Below are 18,214 nucleotides of genomic sequence, written 5' to 3'. Positions count from 1 at the left end.
TTTCCGAATTTTAAGCGTTTTTTTTTTAATCTTTTCTGGAGCTCTTAAAAAATAACCCTTTACAAGGATTCTAAAGATCTTTCTGGGGATCATTTGAGTCGCGGTCAACATTTGCATGAAATAATTTTTAAAGTGAATTCAATGAACTTTTTCCGAATTTCGTGCGTTTTTTAATCTTTTCTGGAGCTTATAAAAAATAACCCCTTGCAAGGATTCTAAAGATCTTTCTGTGAATATAAGGCCTTCCTCTTCGGACCTTATGTTACGTGAAGGCCTATGAATAAGCCATGTTTTTTCTTCAGGATTTTAGAAGATGCTTTCAACACCAATCCGATCTAATGAAAAAAAAAATAAAAAAAATATAGCCACTTGTCATTCATGTTCATACAGAAAATACACCCGAATGACGCTTGAAAATAATTGTGTATTCAAAATGATAATTGACATATTATCACGTAGCAATTGGCGATTGTTCTTGGTTAGCAGCTGCTATTGCTTACGGCTTACATGGGGGTGATTGTGTAAAGAAGCGCCTAGAGAATACAAATTATGAATTTATTGCTATTATTTTTTTGCATTCATTTCACTTTTTTCCAATTTATTTGTTCTCTATTTATGACTCACATGTCAATGAAATGGGAGGTGTTAATTAGTTTGTTGTTATTTTTGTAATTGTGCCGATAAACTATTAAACTATTAACAAGTATAATTTAATTATTGAATTGTAAATATTCGAACGGGAAAATAATATCCTAAATTAGCCCTATAGGAGAAACCACCACTAATTAGGCCGAAAAAATGTTGCCAATGAAAATGCTGAAAATATCCAAAATGTTTTGATGAAAATTGGAAAGGATTGAACTTCTTAAGCCTTCCGCCATGTAAAAACTTGGCTATGTCCAAGATCTAAAAAAATTTAAGGTTTCGTTTTAAATAAGGTATCTTAAATAATTTTTACAAAAAATGTTTACGACTGAAAAATCGAAATACCGAATAACAGGTGAATTGTTTGGAAATTGTTACCGATACTTCCAAAATGCGGAAAAAAAAATACGATTTTTGCGCGAAGTAAATCAAAGCACAGATAACTGAAAATTTCGTGTTAAAGTTAATTTGGGTGGGCAGATACCACTTAAAAGCCGAAAATCAAAAAGCACCTTCGTATGGAGGCTACATCAAAAAGAGGACCTAAAGTTAGCAATTCAATACCTTGAAAAAAAATTCAAGATACCTGCTAATTTTCAATATTTTGGAGATTTTTGATCCAATTTTGAATTTTACTATTTAATGTTCTTTCTGGATAAACTATTTTATGACTGAAAACCCCGAAATGATTTTTCGAAATTTGAACGAAAACCTCCACGTAGTAAACATAAAAATTGGGCCTACCTTGAATCATTTTGCTTGGATTAAATCTAAGAACAGAGAACTCGAAATGTTATGCCGCACCAAAATTTATGCCGCACATAAGTTAGGGTAAATAAAAAACCTGAGAATATTGCAGTACTCCAAAATTTCAAAGCTCTATATTAAGTGCTGCTCCAAATATTGAGGATCCACTATGTACGAATTATATGAAAATGATTACCTTTTCACCAAAAGGTCTTCGTTTTGAAGTTCACCTATGAGGATATTAGTTAAACCATTGTACTATGGGTCCACATCCGATTTCTTTGTTGAAAAATATTTTATCGTCTCCATATGTAAACCCTAGATAACAACAGTGACATCCACATCAAATTTCAGGGTTTCCTTCTCTCAACTGCAGACACCAACAGAGACCATAACATTAAATTTCGGGATTTCAGACAATACACAATTTAGTACCGCTTAGTAATTTTCGCACAATTATAGTACACATTTTCAAAACAATCTCCATATCTCAAACTCAAATGCAAAGAGTGACCTTAGCATCAAATTTTAGGATTTCAGCTTATAAATTTCCCCCTTTACCAAATATAGTACCATTTAGTACAATTATAGTACGCATATTCAATACTAGCACCTTCTCTCAACTTTAGATACCATCAGTGACATCCTTATCAAATTTCATGATTTCAGCTCTATCCATTCAGCCAAAACCCAATTTAGTACTATTTAGTACATTTCGTACAAGTATAGTACATATTTCAAAAACCACCTTCATATCTCAATTCCAGATCTCTGCTGGCAATAATATCAAATTTGAGGATTCCGGTTCTATCCCTTCAGCCAAATACCAAATTTAGTATCACTTAGTACTTTTTGTACAAACATAGTACGCATATCCAATACCACCTGCTTCTCTCAACTACAGACACCATCAGTGACATCCATATAAAATTTCATCATTTCAGCTCTACCCATTTACCCAAAACCAAATTTAGTACGATTTCGTACATTCGGTACGATCATAGTAATTATTTTCAAAATCACCCTCATATCTCAATTCCAGATACCAACAGAAACCTCAATATCAATCTTGAGGATTCCAGCCCTATTCCTTCTCCCAATGACAAATTTAGTACCATTTCGTACTTTTCGTACAAATATGGGACGTATTTTCAAATCCATCTTAAAATCTCAGCCTTAGATACCAACAGTTATCTAAATATCAAAATATAGAATTTTATCTCTATCCCTTCAACCAATACCAAATTTAGTACTTTTCGTACAATTATTGTACACATTTCCAAAATCACTCTCATATCTCAATTCTAGATACCAATAGAGACCACAATATCAAAATTAAGAATATCCGACCTATCCCTTCACCCAATACCGAATTTAGTACTTGTCGTACAGATATAGGACGCATTTTCAAACCACCGCCAAATCTCAAACACAGTTACCATCAGTAATATAAATATCAAATTCCAATTGTATATCTATCCCTTCATCCAATAACAATTTAGTACTATTTAGTACTTTTTTTCCAATTATGGTACACTTTTTCGAAACCACCATCATATATCCAGGCTGCACATGCCAAATGCAACCCAATGCCAAATTTCAGATTTGAAGCAATATCTCTTCACCCAATACCATATGTTACCAAATATGGTACTATTTAGTACTTTCCGTACAACTTTAATACACATTTCCAAAACCATATCTTTATCACAAACCTACCACCAACAGGGACCCCAGTACAAATGTCATCCGTTCCCCCTAAATTCAATTGTTCCTAATTTAGTACCATTTAGTACAGTTCACACACTTAGTACACAGTTCCAAAGCCACCTTCATATATCAAACTTTTATTCCAAACATGCTTCCCATACCCAAATTCAAGTTTTTAGCACTATTCGTTCACATAATACCAAATGGTATAATTTAAAAGTTTAGTACTATTTTAGAAATTTTCGTAATATTAAAGTTCGAATTGCCAAAAAAATCTTTGGTACATGTACTTTATACTTCATCCGCAACTCTCATTCCAAATTGTAGAATTCTTGCTCACTTCGTTTGTCCAATACAAAATCTCTTCAAAATTAGTACCATTTAGTACAGTTTGCACACTTAGTACTCATTTTCAAAATCACCTTCGTATTATCAAAATTACTTTGGAACCTTGTTTCTGGCGCCAAATTTCATGTGTGGTCTGTCCGTTCATATAATACCAAATGTTACAATTTTAGAAGTTCTGTATCATTTTAGAACTTTTCGTAATCTTAAAGCTCGAATTCCCAAAAACCCTTTTGTATATCTATTCTGCACTCCATCCGTCACTCTCATTTTTATTCCCTCACCTTGGAAAGGTGGGAATATTAACTTTGTCATTCCGTTTGTAACATCCTTAAATATTCGACGTAGACCCCATAAAGTATATATATTCATAATCAGCATATAATTCTAAGTCCATTTAACGATGTCCGTCTGTCTGCCCGTCTGTCTGTCTGTCTGTTGAAATCACGATACAGGCCACATTATTTGACGTATTAGGTGAGCAATTTGTATTGTGTCTAGGATGGTTGGTATTGAAAATGAGATATATCGGTCCACGTTCTGGTATAGTCCCCATATAACGGTACCTCCCGATATTCGGTATTTTGATAATTTATGCCACATTTTTTTACGGATTTGTCTGAAAATTGGTATTTGTAGGTCATAACGGGTCCCTGTGCATGTGGCAAAACATTGCATGTATAGGTTCACGTTTTGGTATAGCCTCCATATAAAGGTACCTCCCGATATTCGGTATCAAATTTTTTGCCACATTTTTTTATGGATTTGTCAAAAAATTGGTATTTGTTGGTCATAATGGGTTCTAGATCCGTTGGCGAAACATTGCATGTATAAGTCCACGTTTTGGTATAGCCCCCATGTAGCGGTACCTCCCGATATTCGGTATTTTGATGGTTTTTGTCACATTTTTTCAAGGATTTGTCTAAAAATTGGAATAAGTTGGTCATAATAGGTTCTAACTCCGTTGGCGAAACATTGTATGTATAGGTCCACGTTTTTTTATAGCCCTATATAGCGGTACCGCCCGGTATTCGGTATTTTGACGATTTTTGCCACATTTTCCCACGAATATGTCTAAAAATTGGTATTTGTCGGTCATAATTGGTTCTAATGTTTCCATTACCCTATGTTGGAGGGTATTAAAAGATCGGCCCGGCCCAATTTAATTTTTTTTTTTGATATATTTCTGATATATTTATAAGAGTAATACAGTATAGTTTAGTTAGTTTATATAGTTTTTCTAAGTATCTGACGTGAGTCGTAAACTTGCTTTATATTGCCCAAACAAACGTCCACTATTTGGTGTCCTTGCAAAAAATATTCAATTAATTTGCGGAATACCTGTGCAGCTTTAAATTTGAATTTGAGTGTATTGAAATGCTTATACCAGTTGAACGAAATAGAAAACTGCGTAATATTATAATCCACTTATTTGCAATGATTCTTTAGTATCTCTTTATTTACATAGAAATGCAAATAATGACAAATATCTCTATATTCCGAAAAACATACACTTTCTTTTAATTAAAAACAAATAAACCCCGCTTAAAACAATTAAATTTAATAAAAATTGGCAACTTAATTAAGTCAACACTGCCGAGATAACACCGCCAGATAAGAACGGAAGAAAGCGAGAAATTTTGCGTCATTCGGATGTGGCCAAAACACATTATTTACATTATTCACCTTCTCGCGATTGACTCACAAGAAATGGTAATTAAAAACAAGCTGTTGCTAATCTCAACAAAATCCCTTGGCCAAATATTTGAAAAAAAAAAATAATTGTAGTTTGTTTTTAATTTGTGTCGCCAATAAATATTAGTTGTTGTTTTAGTATTTTTTTTTTTTTGAGTCGATGACAAACTAAACTTTCCCATGATGCAATCAATAACCAGCATTCCACTAAGGATGCTCAGTATTCTACATGCATTCGAATCAGTTTTCAATTACAACAAAAACAAAAAAATAAAAATCAACAAAACACTTGAATTTGTTGCGGTTGTTAGGCGTTGCAAATTCTATGGAATTTTAAATGGGATCAGTCAGCCAGCCAGACAGACAGACAGATGTTTGGTCAACAGCTGGCCAACCAAGGCAGGGTTGGGTATTACACAAGCCACAAGTGGCATTTTGTTCGTTAAAAGGTTAAATTAATGTGCAATATTTACATTTACGCTAATTACCATGGTGAAATGCTTGATCATGATTAATATGACGCAAAATAACGGAACTTTATGTTGAAGAGGTCAACATGGGTAAATGTTTTACGCTAAAACATAGATTTAGAAAAAATGTGGTTGAAATTAAAAAAAAAAAAAACGATTATAGGTCTTTTTGATTTGATACAGCCGAAATGTATCTCATCAAAACAATGATTTTAAATCATGTGTCTCCTTGGTCAAAATCTGTTGCAGAACATTTGGTGTCGATTCACGGATGTCCAATGGCGTCCCTGACTAGCTGATGCACACGATGTCTCTGGAATTATTTCAACCAAATTAAGATCTAGTGCGAAGTTTTGCAATATAGACCTCCATCTTTTATTCCCAACAAATCGTTAAATTTTTAAATAGTCATTGAAAGTTTCATAAAAGGTTTGAACACCCGTACATTGTAATATTTATCTGGAACTTGTGTCACGATCGAAAATCGTCAATATCGACAAACTACATTTTCGAGGTTAAAAATAGTGGATTTTTTTTAAATTTTCAAGTATTTCATTCAAGAATATCCCGACTGACAAAATCTTGAATTTTCTAGGAAAAAAGTCAATTATTTTAAAATCTAGTTTTTTATAAGAAAAAAAATTTCAAGGATGTTTCTGCCAAAAAAATCATGGATTTTACAAGAAGTCGTATACTGAGCAAAAAATCTCAGAAATTTACGGAATCTTTTCAAGAACATTCTGAACTGAATTTTTCAAGCAAAAAGGACATCTAGGAAGAAAAAAAATTAAGAACATACTAGGCAAAACATGGTTTTAAAAAAATTCAAGGATATCTGAGCAAAAACTTTTGGATTTCTCAAGGATATCCCGACAAACTAATTTATCTGACCAAAAAATAGTTGATTTGTCAGGAAAGTTGTGGCTTTTGAAAAAAAAAAAAAAACAATTTTGTTTGAAGGACGTTCTTGCATTTTTCAATGATTTTTTAAAGATTTCCTTATCAACAAATCGTGAATTATTCAAGAAAAAGTTTTCAAGGACATACTGACAAACAAATTGCGGAGTTTTTAAGAAAAAATTGCAAAAAAATTAAGAAATATTTTAAAAGTATCAGCCGGTTTATGCCGACCGATGTATACCCTCAGCTATTGTCCGTTTATTTAAATATACTTTGGCATCCGTATTTATTATTCATCACGTTGAGCATTTATGGGGGAGGTTTCGAAGTAACCTCCTCTCTTATATATGTCTGATATAAATATTACTACGTGCCATATTCGGGCTATATCACTTAATATGAAAAATCTGATAACTTTTAGAAAATGTTGAAATGTGCGTCCAGATGTAATGGATCGAAGTATTCCACTTCATATAATACTGATAAAAATATTAATATATGCAAAATGTTGAATAATTGTAAAACAAAATTGTAACTTTTTTTGGGGGAGGAGTTATCGGAGGGAGTGGTCAGAAAAGTTCATTCACACCAGATCTATTGTTGAGAGAAATATTAAGATATACCAGGTTTAAATGGAATCGTTGAATTGTTTCGTAAGTGATGAGAGATTTAAGTATTTAAAATTTGTAATTGTTTATGGGGGAGGTATCGATATCCATCATTTTCAAACCCTATATTGTGTTACTAGAAATATTGGGATATGTGGAATTTTTAAGAGATTTATGAGAGATATAATTATTCAAAATTTTGGCCCTTTTGTGGGAGAGGTACCAGAAAGATTGCAGCGATATATTCCATTTTCACACCAGACCTTGGGTTAATAAAAAATATTGTGATGTGTGTAATTTGAAGACAATCGGACTCTTACATCACATTTTAGAAGAGTTATAATTATTCCATATTTTGACCTTTGCCCTGACCTGACCTAGCACTGATGCAAATATTCGCAAAGTTGGAGCAAAATTGGAACACCCTCTCTCTTTCTGTGCATTTTTTTTTTTTTTGAAAATTTTGAACTTTTGTGGAGAGATACCAGAAGGAGTGGACCGATATTGCCAATCTCCGAACTCGATCTTAGTTTGATAATAATATTACGATATTATAGTGTGCACCAACTGACGGACGGACATGGCAAGATCGACTTCAAATGTCCTGAAACGGATTTTTGCCAAACAAACCTAGGGTCTAAAACCTTTATTTCGATGAGGCACGTTATGCTTGTATCATATGATATATACGTTCTGTAGCCATATGGCTGAGGGTATAATAAATCTAAAAAAATACCAACGAATTTAAAGAAAATTCTTGAACATCTTGAACAAAAAATACTGGAATTTTCAAGAAAAACTTTTAAATCCATCAAAAAAATTCGAGGACAATCTGATATGAAATCGTAAATTTTTCAAAGAAATCCTCACCAAAAAATGTATTTTTCAAGAAAATAATTCAAGGACAAGCGGTCAAGAAATCGTTGATTTCTGAAAACAAAAATCCAAGGACTAGCTAACATAAATATGAAGTGTTTTGAAGGTAATATATTCAATGACATAGTGGATTTTTTTTTTTGTGAAGATATGATCAAATGATCGTATATTTGTTAAGAAAACTTTTTTGTGAATTTCTCAAGAAAAAATTTTCACGGACATTCAAACCAAATATTCGTGGATTTTTCGTAAACAAATTTTAAGGACATTTTGACGAAAACTCGTAGTCTTTTGCAAAAAAGTCTTTTCAAGAATATCCTAAATCGTGGATTTTTTTAAGAACAATCTGTCCAAGGAAATCCTGACAAAAATTGTATTTTTAATAAAAAGTCAAGTAAAAGAAGAACAAACAAAATTACAAAGAGATCTCATGTCATGTCAGTCAATCCCCTGCATTTTGGAGAAAACAGTTGGATATCATCTCACGGTAGCTCTAAGCATTCACAGTTATATTACACTTAGCAGCATTTTTGAAGAAGTACGAACCAAACTTTTTTGTGACTTTTTCTGAATGCATTGGTAGCTTTTGGTATGCTTCTGGCTGATCTTCACTTCAAAATCTAAATTTTTTCTTTTTGAGTAAAAATGACCTGGAAGAGGCGCATGATGAACTTTCTTAAAAGAGCACGCACTTTTACAGTGAAACAAAACGCGCAGCGTGCATGAGTTGTTTTAACCAGAACTCAGTGCTGATGAATTTCATTACTTGGTAATGGAGTTTGTAACTTATTTTGCTTTGACATTAAAACTCCATTGTTTTCATCATCTGGTAATATGTGATTACGAATTAATCCCGTCATTTGAAGAGTAATTTATAATGGCAAATCTGGTTGGATTTATCAAAGGCAAAAAATATTGAGATTTTTTGCATGAGCTGTTTTAATCAGAACTCAGTGCTAATGAATTTCATTACTTGGTAATGGGGTTTGTAACTTATTTTGCTTTGAAATTAAAACCCCATTGTTTTCATCATCTGGTAATATGTGATTACGAATTAATCCCGTCATTTGAAGAGTAATTTATGATGGCAAATCTGGTTGGATTTATCAAAGGCAAAAAATATTGAGATTTTTTTTTCCGGTAAAAAAAGTACACAGTGGTTTTTCCATAAAAAGCTATTACATTGTCGTTTTATATGCTCCCTGGGAGCTAAACAAAATCCATTCCTTGGATAAATGTCCATCTCCGTTCGACAACATAAAAGTTGTTATTTAACACCAAAATTCCACAAAATAAAAAAAAAAGAATTACGACATAAAAATGTAAATTTCCCATCAAAACGTTTAAGGCCAAATGTGCAAATGGCCCATTCAATGGGCATAAAACCGAGTACAGGATGTTTATATTTAGTGTTCCTTCCCTACGGCAATAGTTTTTTTATTCTCTGATTTACACACACGCACGCACTCGCAATTTAAATGGAGTTTAATTTTAATTGTAATATTTGTTGTTGCTCTTTTTTAGCTTGGCATTAAAAATAAACTTAAATGCTTCGTCAAAATTATGATTATTATTACCGATTCGTGTTAGTTTATTATGACACGTACACGGTGAGGGATGGGGTATATTAGTGGGGGTCGGTTCAAAAAGTTGTATAAAATATGCTAAATATGAAGGACATTTTTCTATAATTTATCTAAAACGAGGAGCATTTCAGTGACCTTCCATAGGTAATTCTAATTGGTTTTTGTAGATCTAGTGGATGGACAGAAGATGAAGACCGTTTTTAGAGGCATTTTATGGACGAAAACTACCAACGTAGACGTTAACCAGGGGCCGGGTCCCTTCCGACATAGTAATTCTGTATAGTGGCCTCCTATTAAAATACGTAGCATTTAACCAAATAGTAAACGTTTTGGTCAATAGATTGTGTCAAATCAACTAAAAATAGACATTCGATTTTTACCTCAGATCCACTTCTAACAAAAGGATTAAAAAATCAAACATGTAAAGCGAAGCACACTTTTCGGCACCAAATAAATAAAAGCCTATCCAAAAACATTATTTCAAAGTCGAAAATCGATTGTCTAAAGTCGATATTCGAAGTCGCAAATCAATCATTTGAAGTCGATTTCGCGTTTTTTCAGTAAGAAATTCGTTTTGGTTTTCTTAATCTCGAAGTCAATTAAATAAAAGTTGAATTATGCACCCGTATAAACCACCTTTAAGGACTTTTATGCATGTAGTAAACCTTCAAGCCCTTCCTTGAAATAGACGTTTTTAGGGCCTTTAAAGGATAAAGACGATCTTGAATGAAGATGGAAGACCTTTAAGGCCACCTATAGAAATAGAAGAATTGTAAGTTCTTCTATGGCGATTGAAGGCCGGTAAGATCTCACATGGACTTACAAGGCCTTTAAAGTCTACGATGGAAATGGAAGACAGAGAATTTCCATGTCTTGTATTGAAAAAGAAGACTTCTCAGATCTTCATTGGAGATAGAAAACCTCTCAGATCTTCTACGAGAAAAGAAGACTTCTCAGGTCTTGTATGGACATGGAAGACCTTTCAAGTTTTCTATGGAGACAGGGGACTTTTCAAGTCTTTTATGGAGACAGAAGACTTTTCAAGACTCCTATAAAGTCAAAGGATATCTCAGGTCTTCTATAGATACAGAAGATCTCTTAGGTCTTCCATGTAAACATAACACCTCCCAGGTCTTCTCTGGAGTTAGAAGCTCTTTCAGTTCTTCTATGGAGACAGACGACATTTCAAATCTTCTGCGAAGACAGAAGACCTCTCAGGTCTCATATAAAAATAGTAGACCTCTCAGGCCTCCTATGAAGATAGGAGACTTCTCAGATCTCCTATGGAGACAGGAGACCTCTCATATCTTCTATAGGGACAGAAAACCTCTCCGGTCTCCTATGAAGACCGGAGACCTCTCAGATCTTCTATGGAGACAAAAGGCCTTTCAGGTATCCTATGACAGAAGACAGAAGGCCTCTCCGGTCTCCTATGGAGACAGAAAACCTTTCAGATCTTCTTTGGAGATAGAAGACCCCGTAGGACATCTATAGAGACAGACGACCTCTCAGGTCGTCTATACAGAAAATAGACCTTTCATATCTTTTATGGAGTCAGAAAACCTCTCAGATCTTCTACGGAGACAGAAGCCATCTCAGGTCTCCTATGAAGAAAGGATACCTCTCACATGTATTTTGGAAGTATAATACTTCTCAGGTGTCCTCTGGAGAAAGGAGACCTCTCATACCTTCTATGGAGACAAAAGACCTCTAAGGTCTCCTTTGAAGACATAAAACCTCTCAGATCTTCTGTAGAGATAGAACACCTCTCAGGTCTATAGAGACAGAAGTGCTCTCAAGTCTGCTATAGAGACAGAATACCTCTCAGGTCGTTAATGGAGCCGGAAGACCATTTAAGTATTCTATGGAAACAGGGGATGAAAGATCTATCAGTTCCTCTATGGAAGCAGAAGACTTATCATGTCTTCTATAGAGATAAACACCTTTAAAGCCCTCCCGGATAATATGGTGTATTCTATAGAGCTTAGACCTGTGTAAAACTGTCTTCTATGAAATAATGGACTTCCAAAATCTTTAGGTCTTCCATGAAAGCAACAAAAGAGCCATGCGGTCTCCAAATTTCTATGCAAGCTACTTTTTCAAAAATATGCCATGTGCAAAATCTATAAAAAGGAACAAAAACAAAAATTAAATATTTTTCACTTACCGGATCTGTTTCGTATTCTCCCAAGAGTTTTACATTTGTTGTATCTGTATCGTTGGAATCTTCCACGCTGCCGGTACCAGCACCAGCTCCACCACCACCAGACGCATTTATATCCTCTTTTGATTTATTGTATACAAATCGTTCATTTACACCGACGGCTGCATGGGCCACCAGAGGACCCAGGAACAGCAAACAGCCGAAGGCGAATAGCAACGGTAGCTGGTGGTGGCGTTGTTTCATTGCTCTGTTGTATGGTGGTGTTGCAGAGCCTGATCGTGATGGAGAATACCAATGTTTATGGTTTATTTGAGACATAATAATATAGTGTTGTTATTTGTTTTGTTGCTGCTGCTATTGTTGTTGTTGTTGTTCTCCTGGATGATGTTGCTGGTGTTTTAATAATTATCACAGTTGTTTGTTTTTATGGTTGCTGTTGGCTGTTGTTGTGCTTTTTTTCGTTTGTTTTTTTATTTTCTTTTGTTTTGAGATTCTTCTCGTATTTGCTTATGGATGCATGTAACAACAAATAACAAAAGATCTGAAAATAAGCAAAAAAATAAAAAAAACAACAAATAATTATAATGTGTGCGTACATACTGATGTATGGAGGGGGGATAAGAAGGTAAATTGCGTAGGGGGGGAGGGAACACTGATTATTGAAGTCTTGAAAGATTGCACTGGGAAGTAACCTAAGTAGGGCTGCAATGTCAAAGATATAAAACTATAAAGTCTGAACAGAAGGCGTAGCGCATATTTGTTTCGATCGGGCAATGACAGAAATTGACTGGAAGAATTAAAAAAATCTGAAATCGAACGCAAGTAAAAAGGCACCTAAGTTTGTCCGGGCCGAACTTTTAATACCCTCAACCATTTGGAAAAAAAAACTTGATATTTTTTTAAAAAATGGAAATGTGCTATTCTGAAATCGAACGCAAGTAAAAAAACACCTAAGTTTGTCCGGGCCGAATTTTTAATACCCTCAACCATTTGGAAAAAAAACATGACAATTTTTTAAAAAAAAAATGGAAATTTATTTGCTAAATGTAAACCGTTTTATGGGCACTATACGAAGACGAGGACCGGCACAAGCAAGTTTCTGTCATAGGTTATAGTGTATATTACGAATTTCAAATACCAACTTCGAAACAATGCCGCAATGTCGCAAAAATCATGAAAATACCGAATATTGGGAGGTACCGCTATATGGGACCAATATGGATAGTCTATAGTACCCATTACGAGTATTAAATACCAACTTTGAAACAATTACGGTTTATAATGTCTTTAAAATCCAAAAAATATCGAATATTGGCAGGTACGATTATGTGGGACCTCTATGAAGACGTAGACCTGCATATGTAATTTTTTGTCATAGGCTGTAGTACCCATTACGAGCTTTAAATGCCAACTTTGAAACAATTCTGGTCTATAATTGAAGCAATTCTGGCAAATAATGTCGCTAAAATCATGAAAATTCCGAATATTGGAAGGTACCGAAGACGTGGGCCTGCTTTTTTGTCATAGGCTGTAGTACCCATTACGAGTCCTAAATACTATCTTTGAAACAATTCCGGTTTATAGTGTCTTTAAAATCTTAAAAATATCGAATATGTAGAGGTGCCGTTATATAGGGGCTATACGACGACGTGGGTCAGCATAACAAATTTTTACAGCCTCAGCCAAATGGCTAGTAATACCCTTAGCCATGTGGCTAGAGAGGGTTTATATCATTTGATACGGCCAAAACATGCCTCATCGAAATAACGGTTTTAGATCCTAGGTCTCTTTGGACCAAATCCGTTTCAGGACATTTGGAGTCGATTAAGCTATGTTCCGTGCGTCTGTCTTGCTGGCTGGTGCGCACTATAACTCTCGAAGGGAGTATGCGATCGAGTCCGAACTTGGTAAATCGTAATATTACTATCAAACTTAGATCGAGTTCGGAGATGGGCAATATCGGTCCATTCCTTCTGGTACCTTCCCCACAAAATGTCAATATTTTCAAAGAAAATAATTAACTGCACAGAAAGAGAAAGGACGATCCAATTTTGCTCCAACTTTACAAATCCTAATATTTGCATTAGTTCTAGGTCAGGTGCGAAAATGGACTGTGTCGGTTCACCCCATCAAGTGCCTCCCCCACAAAGGGTCAAAATTATGAATAATTATAACAACTATAAAATGTGATGTGAGGGTCCAATTACTTTCAAATTTCATAAATCACAATATTTCAATTAACTCAAGGTCTGGTATGAAGATGGAATACATCGATAACCTCCTTCTGGTACCTCCCCCACAACGGGTCAAAATTTTGAATATCCAAAAAGCTCTTAGAGGCGGAATTAAAATCCGATTCTCTTCATATTTCAAAATCTGATTATTTCTACTAACTCAAAATATGCTGTAAAGATGGTATATATCGGTCCACTCCTTCTGGTACCTTACCACAAGGGGTCAACATTTTAAGTATCCATGAAGCTTATCAAACGCTAAATTAACATCCGGCTCCATTCAGACTTGGTGCATCTCAGTATTTCCATCAACACAAGATATGTCATAAAGATGGTAAAGATACGACCATTACTTCTGCTACCACCCCCAAAAAAGGGTTAAAGTTTTAAATAACTAAAATTAATATAAAATCTGAAATAAGAATCCGATTCTCTTCGTATTTCATACATCCAATTATTTCTACTAATACAAGATCTGCTGTGAAGATGGAATATATCGATCCATTTCTTCTGGTACCTTCCCCACAAAGGGTCAAAGTTTGAATACCCATGAAGCTAAAAAAACGCGAAATTAACATCCGATTCCATTCAGATTTGGAACATTTCAATATTTCCATCAACACAAGATCTGTTGTGAAGATGGTAGGGATCGAACCATTTCCTCTGATACCTCCTCCACAAAGGGTCAATGTTTTAAAAAACTAAAAGGAATATAAAAACCAAAAACCAAAATAAGCATCCGATTTTCTTCGCATTTCATACATCCCATTATTTCTACTAACACAAGATCTGCTGTGAAGATTGGTAACTCCCCCACAAAGGTTCAAAATTTTGAATATCCATTTAAAACGGAAAATTAACATCGGATTCCATTCAGGCTTGGTACATCTCAATATATCCAACAACACAAGCTCTTTTATAAATATGGTGGAGATCGGGCAATTTCTTATGATACCTTCCCCACACATAGGTTTCAAGATTTTGAAAAACAAACGCGAAATAAGCATTCAACTCTCTTCAAAATTCAAACACACAAACATTTTGCTAACGCAAAATCTGTTGTGAAGCTAGAAGATATATATCATCTGTCAACCCCTTCTGGTACCTCACCAACAAAGGGTCACAATTTTTCTTGTAACCGATTTCGGGTTAGTTGTGCACCAAATGGCCACTATAAGTCCAAATGACCTGAATTTTGGTACATCTGACCGAATTCAGTCTAGAAGCAAGTATATCGAATTTGGAGAAAATCGGATCAGATATAGCTATAGCTCCCAAATATCTCTTTCATCCGATTTGGGGTTTTAAGTCCCTCACATGCGTAATATGCACTCCACAACAATGATATTTTGTACCAAATTTCGGATACATCCCAGAAATACCTCTGTCAAACTTTATCAAGGTCGGATCAGATTTGGATATAGCTCCCTTATATATCTTCAACCGATTTCGGGTTAATTGTGTGCCAAATGGCCCGAATTTTGGCACATCCGACCGAATTCAGTCTAGAAGCAAATATATCGAATTCGGAGAAAATCGGATTACATGCGTAATATGCACTCCACAACAATGATATTATGTACCAAATTTCAGATCTATCCCAGAAATACCTCTGTCAAATTTTATCAAGTTCGGATGAGATTTGGATATGGCTCCCTTATATATCTTTAACCGATTTCGGGTTAGTTGTGCACCAAATAGCCAATATAAGTCCAAATGACCTGAATTTTGGCACATGCGATCGAATTCAGTCTAGAACTAAATAAATCATCAGAAAATCGGTTCAGATATAGCTGTAGCTCCCATATATATGTTTCATCCGATTTGGGGTTTTAAGTCCCTGATATTCGACAACAATGATATTTCGTACAAGATATCTTATAGAGCTCAGAAATACTTTTTCCAAATTTTATCGAGAACGACTAAGATTTGGATATACCTTCCATATATATCGTTAATCCGATTTCAGGTTTATTCTGCAAATAATGGCTAATATCAGCCAAAATGGAGTGAATTTGGGGACTTACGTTTCCATTTTGTGAAACTCGAGTCCGATATATATTTCTTTTAATATTATCCTATCATGCACTCTATAGCCGTGAAATTTCATGAAAATCGATTCAGAATTTGATATGCGTCCTATATATTAGTTCCCTCTGAAACCAAACTATAACTGCTGTAAAGCCAAATTTTGATAGTTGGTATGATCTACTTTAAATAAATTCTTTTTTTTTTATGGGAGCTCTATTAAATATGCATAGTGGTGTAGGGTATCACATAGTTGGCCCCGCTCGACTTTTGACTTTTCCTTACAGGTTTTAAATAATCAAACATTGGCTGACGGTATACATCTGTTGGCAAGACCGACTGATACTTTTCAACTTATTTTTTTAACATTTCAAAATTTTCCCTCCCCTTACCATACCAACCTCGTAGCGGTATGCAAACTCACCGAAATTAAATATTTGTTTACATGTCTATGAGAATGCATTAGCATGTTTCCGATTTAATCCCTCAACTACCATCTATAATTTATGATAACTTGACAGCTATGTTGATGGATACATTTTGGAGGAGATTAGGCGATGATTTTATTTTTGATACAGACAACGAGGTTGCATGCCGCTGCGTTGTTATCGTATAACATTTATCAGTCATAAATATATCAAAAGATATGAAATGCAAGAGAGTGTGGGAGATAACCCAACAACAGGTGTTGTTGTTATTATTGCCAAGAGTCGTCACCTTCGGGCGACTTTTTGGAGTTAAGAAAAAAATATATTTATAATTTGTGACTAAGCTTTATGATTACTTTTTTTCCACAGAGTGGAATTTTAGTTCAATTAACTAAACAAGGGCTGGGTGGATGGACGCAATCATTCGTTTTTTTTAATTGGTTGGTTGGTGGTGATTCTTTGCTTTTGACATTGATACAATATTTAGTTCGTTGTTGTGTCAGGCCCTGTTATCATTAAGGTTAAACAAACTGAATTGATTGCGAAAGCAAACTAAAACAAAAATACGAAGAAGAACGTCAAGCACCAATAAAAAATTATGTGTTGTAAAGTTACAAATTTATTTGCATTCAAACATTGCCCTGCGGCCTGTTGTTTCTTTTTCTTCTGCATTTTCAACTTCTTTTCTGTTTTTTTGCAGTGGCACTGTTTATTATTGTCGCTCCTTTTGCTGCAATCAATTCATTTGTTAACATAAAGCAGATACATTCATGTTGCGCCGCTGCTGCTGCTGTCGCCAGTCGCCGCCATTCATGCGAATGCAAATATCTCAAGGGCACAGTGGTGAAATTTATTTGCCATATGGGCTATGGCCATTGAAATGTGTATATACCTGTGTATATACCTGTATTCTGATAGTTTTGTGGATATTGAATAAGTAAATTGCTTTGATAGCTGATCGATGGAAACTGATAAAATAATTCGTGGAACGATTGTAACTCTAAAGGTCCTTGAAAATTATTTTAAAAAAATCTTCTGAAACTTAAGATCTGTTATCCTTTAATAACTTGGATTTTGAAAAAGAAAATTTTGAAGACACCAATGATGGATGAAATTAATTTTTTGGGCACACATTTTTGTGGCGAAAGGTGGATTTTTATAGATATATATTTTTTTAAATTCAACCTTTTATACCCTCCACCATAGTATGGTATAATTTTGTCAGTCCGTCTGTAACACCTCGAAATATACATTTTTTAGACCCCACAAAGTATATACAGGGTGAGATAAAAAAACTACAAGGTAAAACGCCATAATTTTTACATTTTTTTTTAATTTTATTAAATGCAAGCAACAAATGTCGGAAATAACATCGAATTTTAGAATTGTGGTTGTCCGTTTTTATACCCTTAGCCATATGCCATAATTTTAACATTTTTTTAAAATTTTTTGGAATGAAATGTCGGAGATAGCATCAAATTTTAGAATAAGTTTAGATTTGTTCGAAATGGTCATCTTTGGTACGAATTATAGCCTTCAAACGGCCAATGAAACCGTCACAAGCAGTCCGAATGTTGCTCCGCGGTATTTTGGCCCATTCTCGACGAAGCGCTTGCTTGAGGTGATCGACACTTTGGTATTTTTCAGTGCCAACCTTGCTCTCCAAAATACTCCAGACACAATAGTCCAACGGATTGGTATCCGGAGATTTTGGTGGCCATTGTTCGCTGGAAATGAAGCGAGGAACCTAATTTTGTAACCATTCTTGGGTGGCGCGT

General features: G+C 34.6%; 1 protein-coding gene across 3 annotated transcripts in view; it reads right to left on the bottom strand.

Annotated features, from left to right (window-relative positions):
* The window catches only part of LOC101899266 (uncharacterized), a 60,206-nt gene that overhangs the window by 24,095 nt on the left and 17,897 nt on the right, over nucleotides 1-18,214 (bottom strand). For all 3 annotated transcript variants that reach the window (XR_009343872.1, XM_059129662.1, XM_059129661.1), the window contains exon 2: nucleotides 11,750-12,287. Coding sequence is in view for 2 of the 3 variants with exons in the window: in XM_059129662.1 (XP_058985645.1) it covers nucleotides 11,750-12,064 (315 nt within the window). In the remaining variant the exon portion in view is untranslated. The remainder of the gene's footprint in view (nucleotides 1-11,749; nucleotides 12,288-18,214) is intronic.

Source organism: Musca domestica, unplaced genomic scaffold (genome assembly GCF_030504385.1).
Source record: "Musca domestica strain aabys unplaced genomic scaffold, Musca_domestica.polishedcontigs.V.1.1 64, whole genome shotgun sequence".
Classification (NCBI taxonomy): domain Eukaryota; kingdom Metazoa; phylum Arthropoda; class Insecta; order Diptera; family Muscidae; genus Musca; species Musca domestica.
Note: the sequence above shows the minus strand (reverse complement) of the source record. Positions and strands in the feature narration are given on the sequence as shown.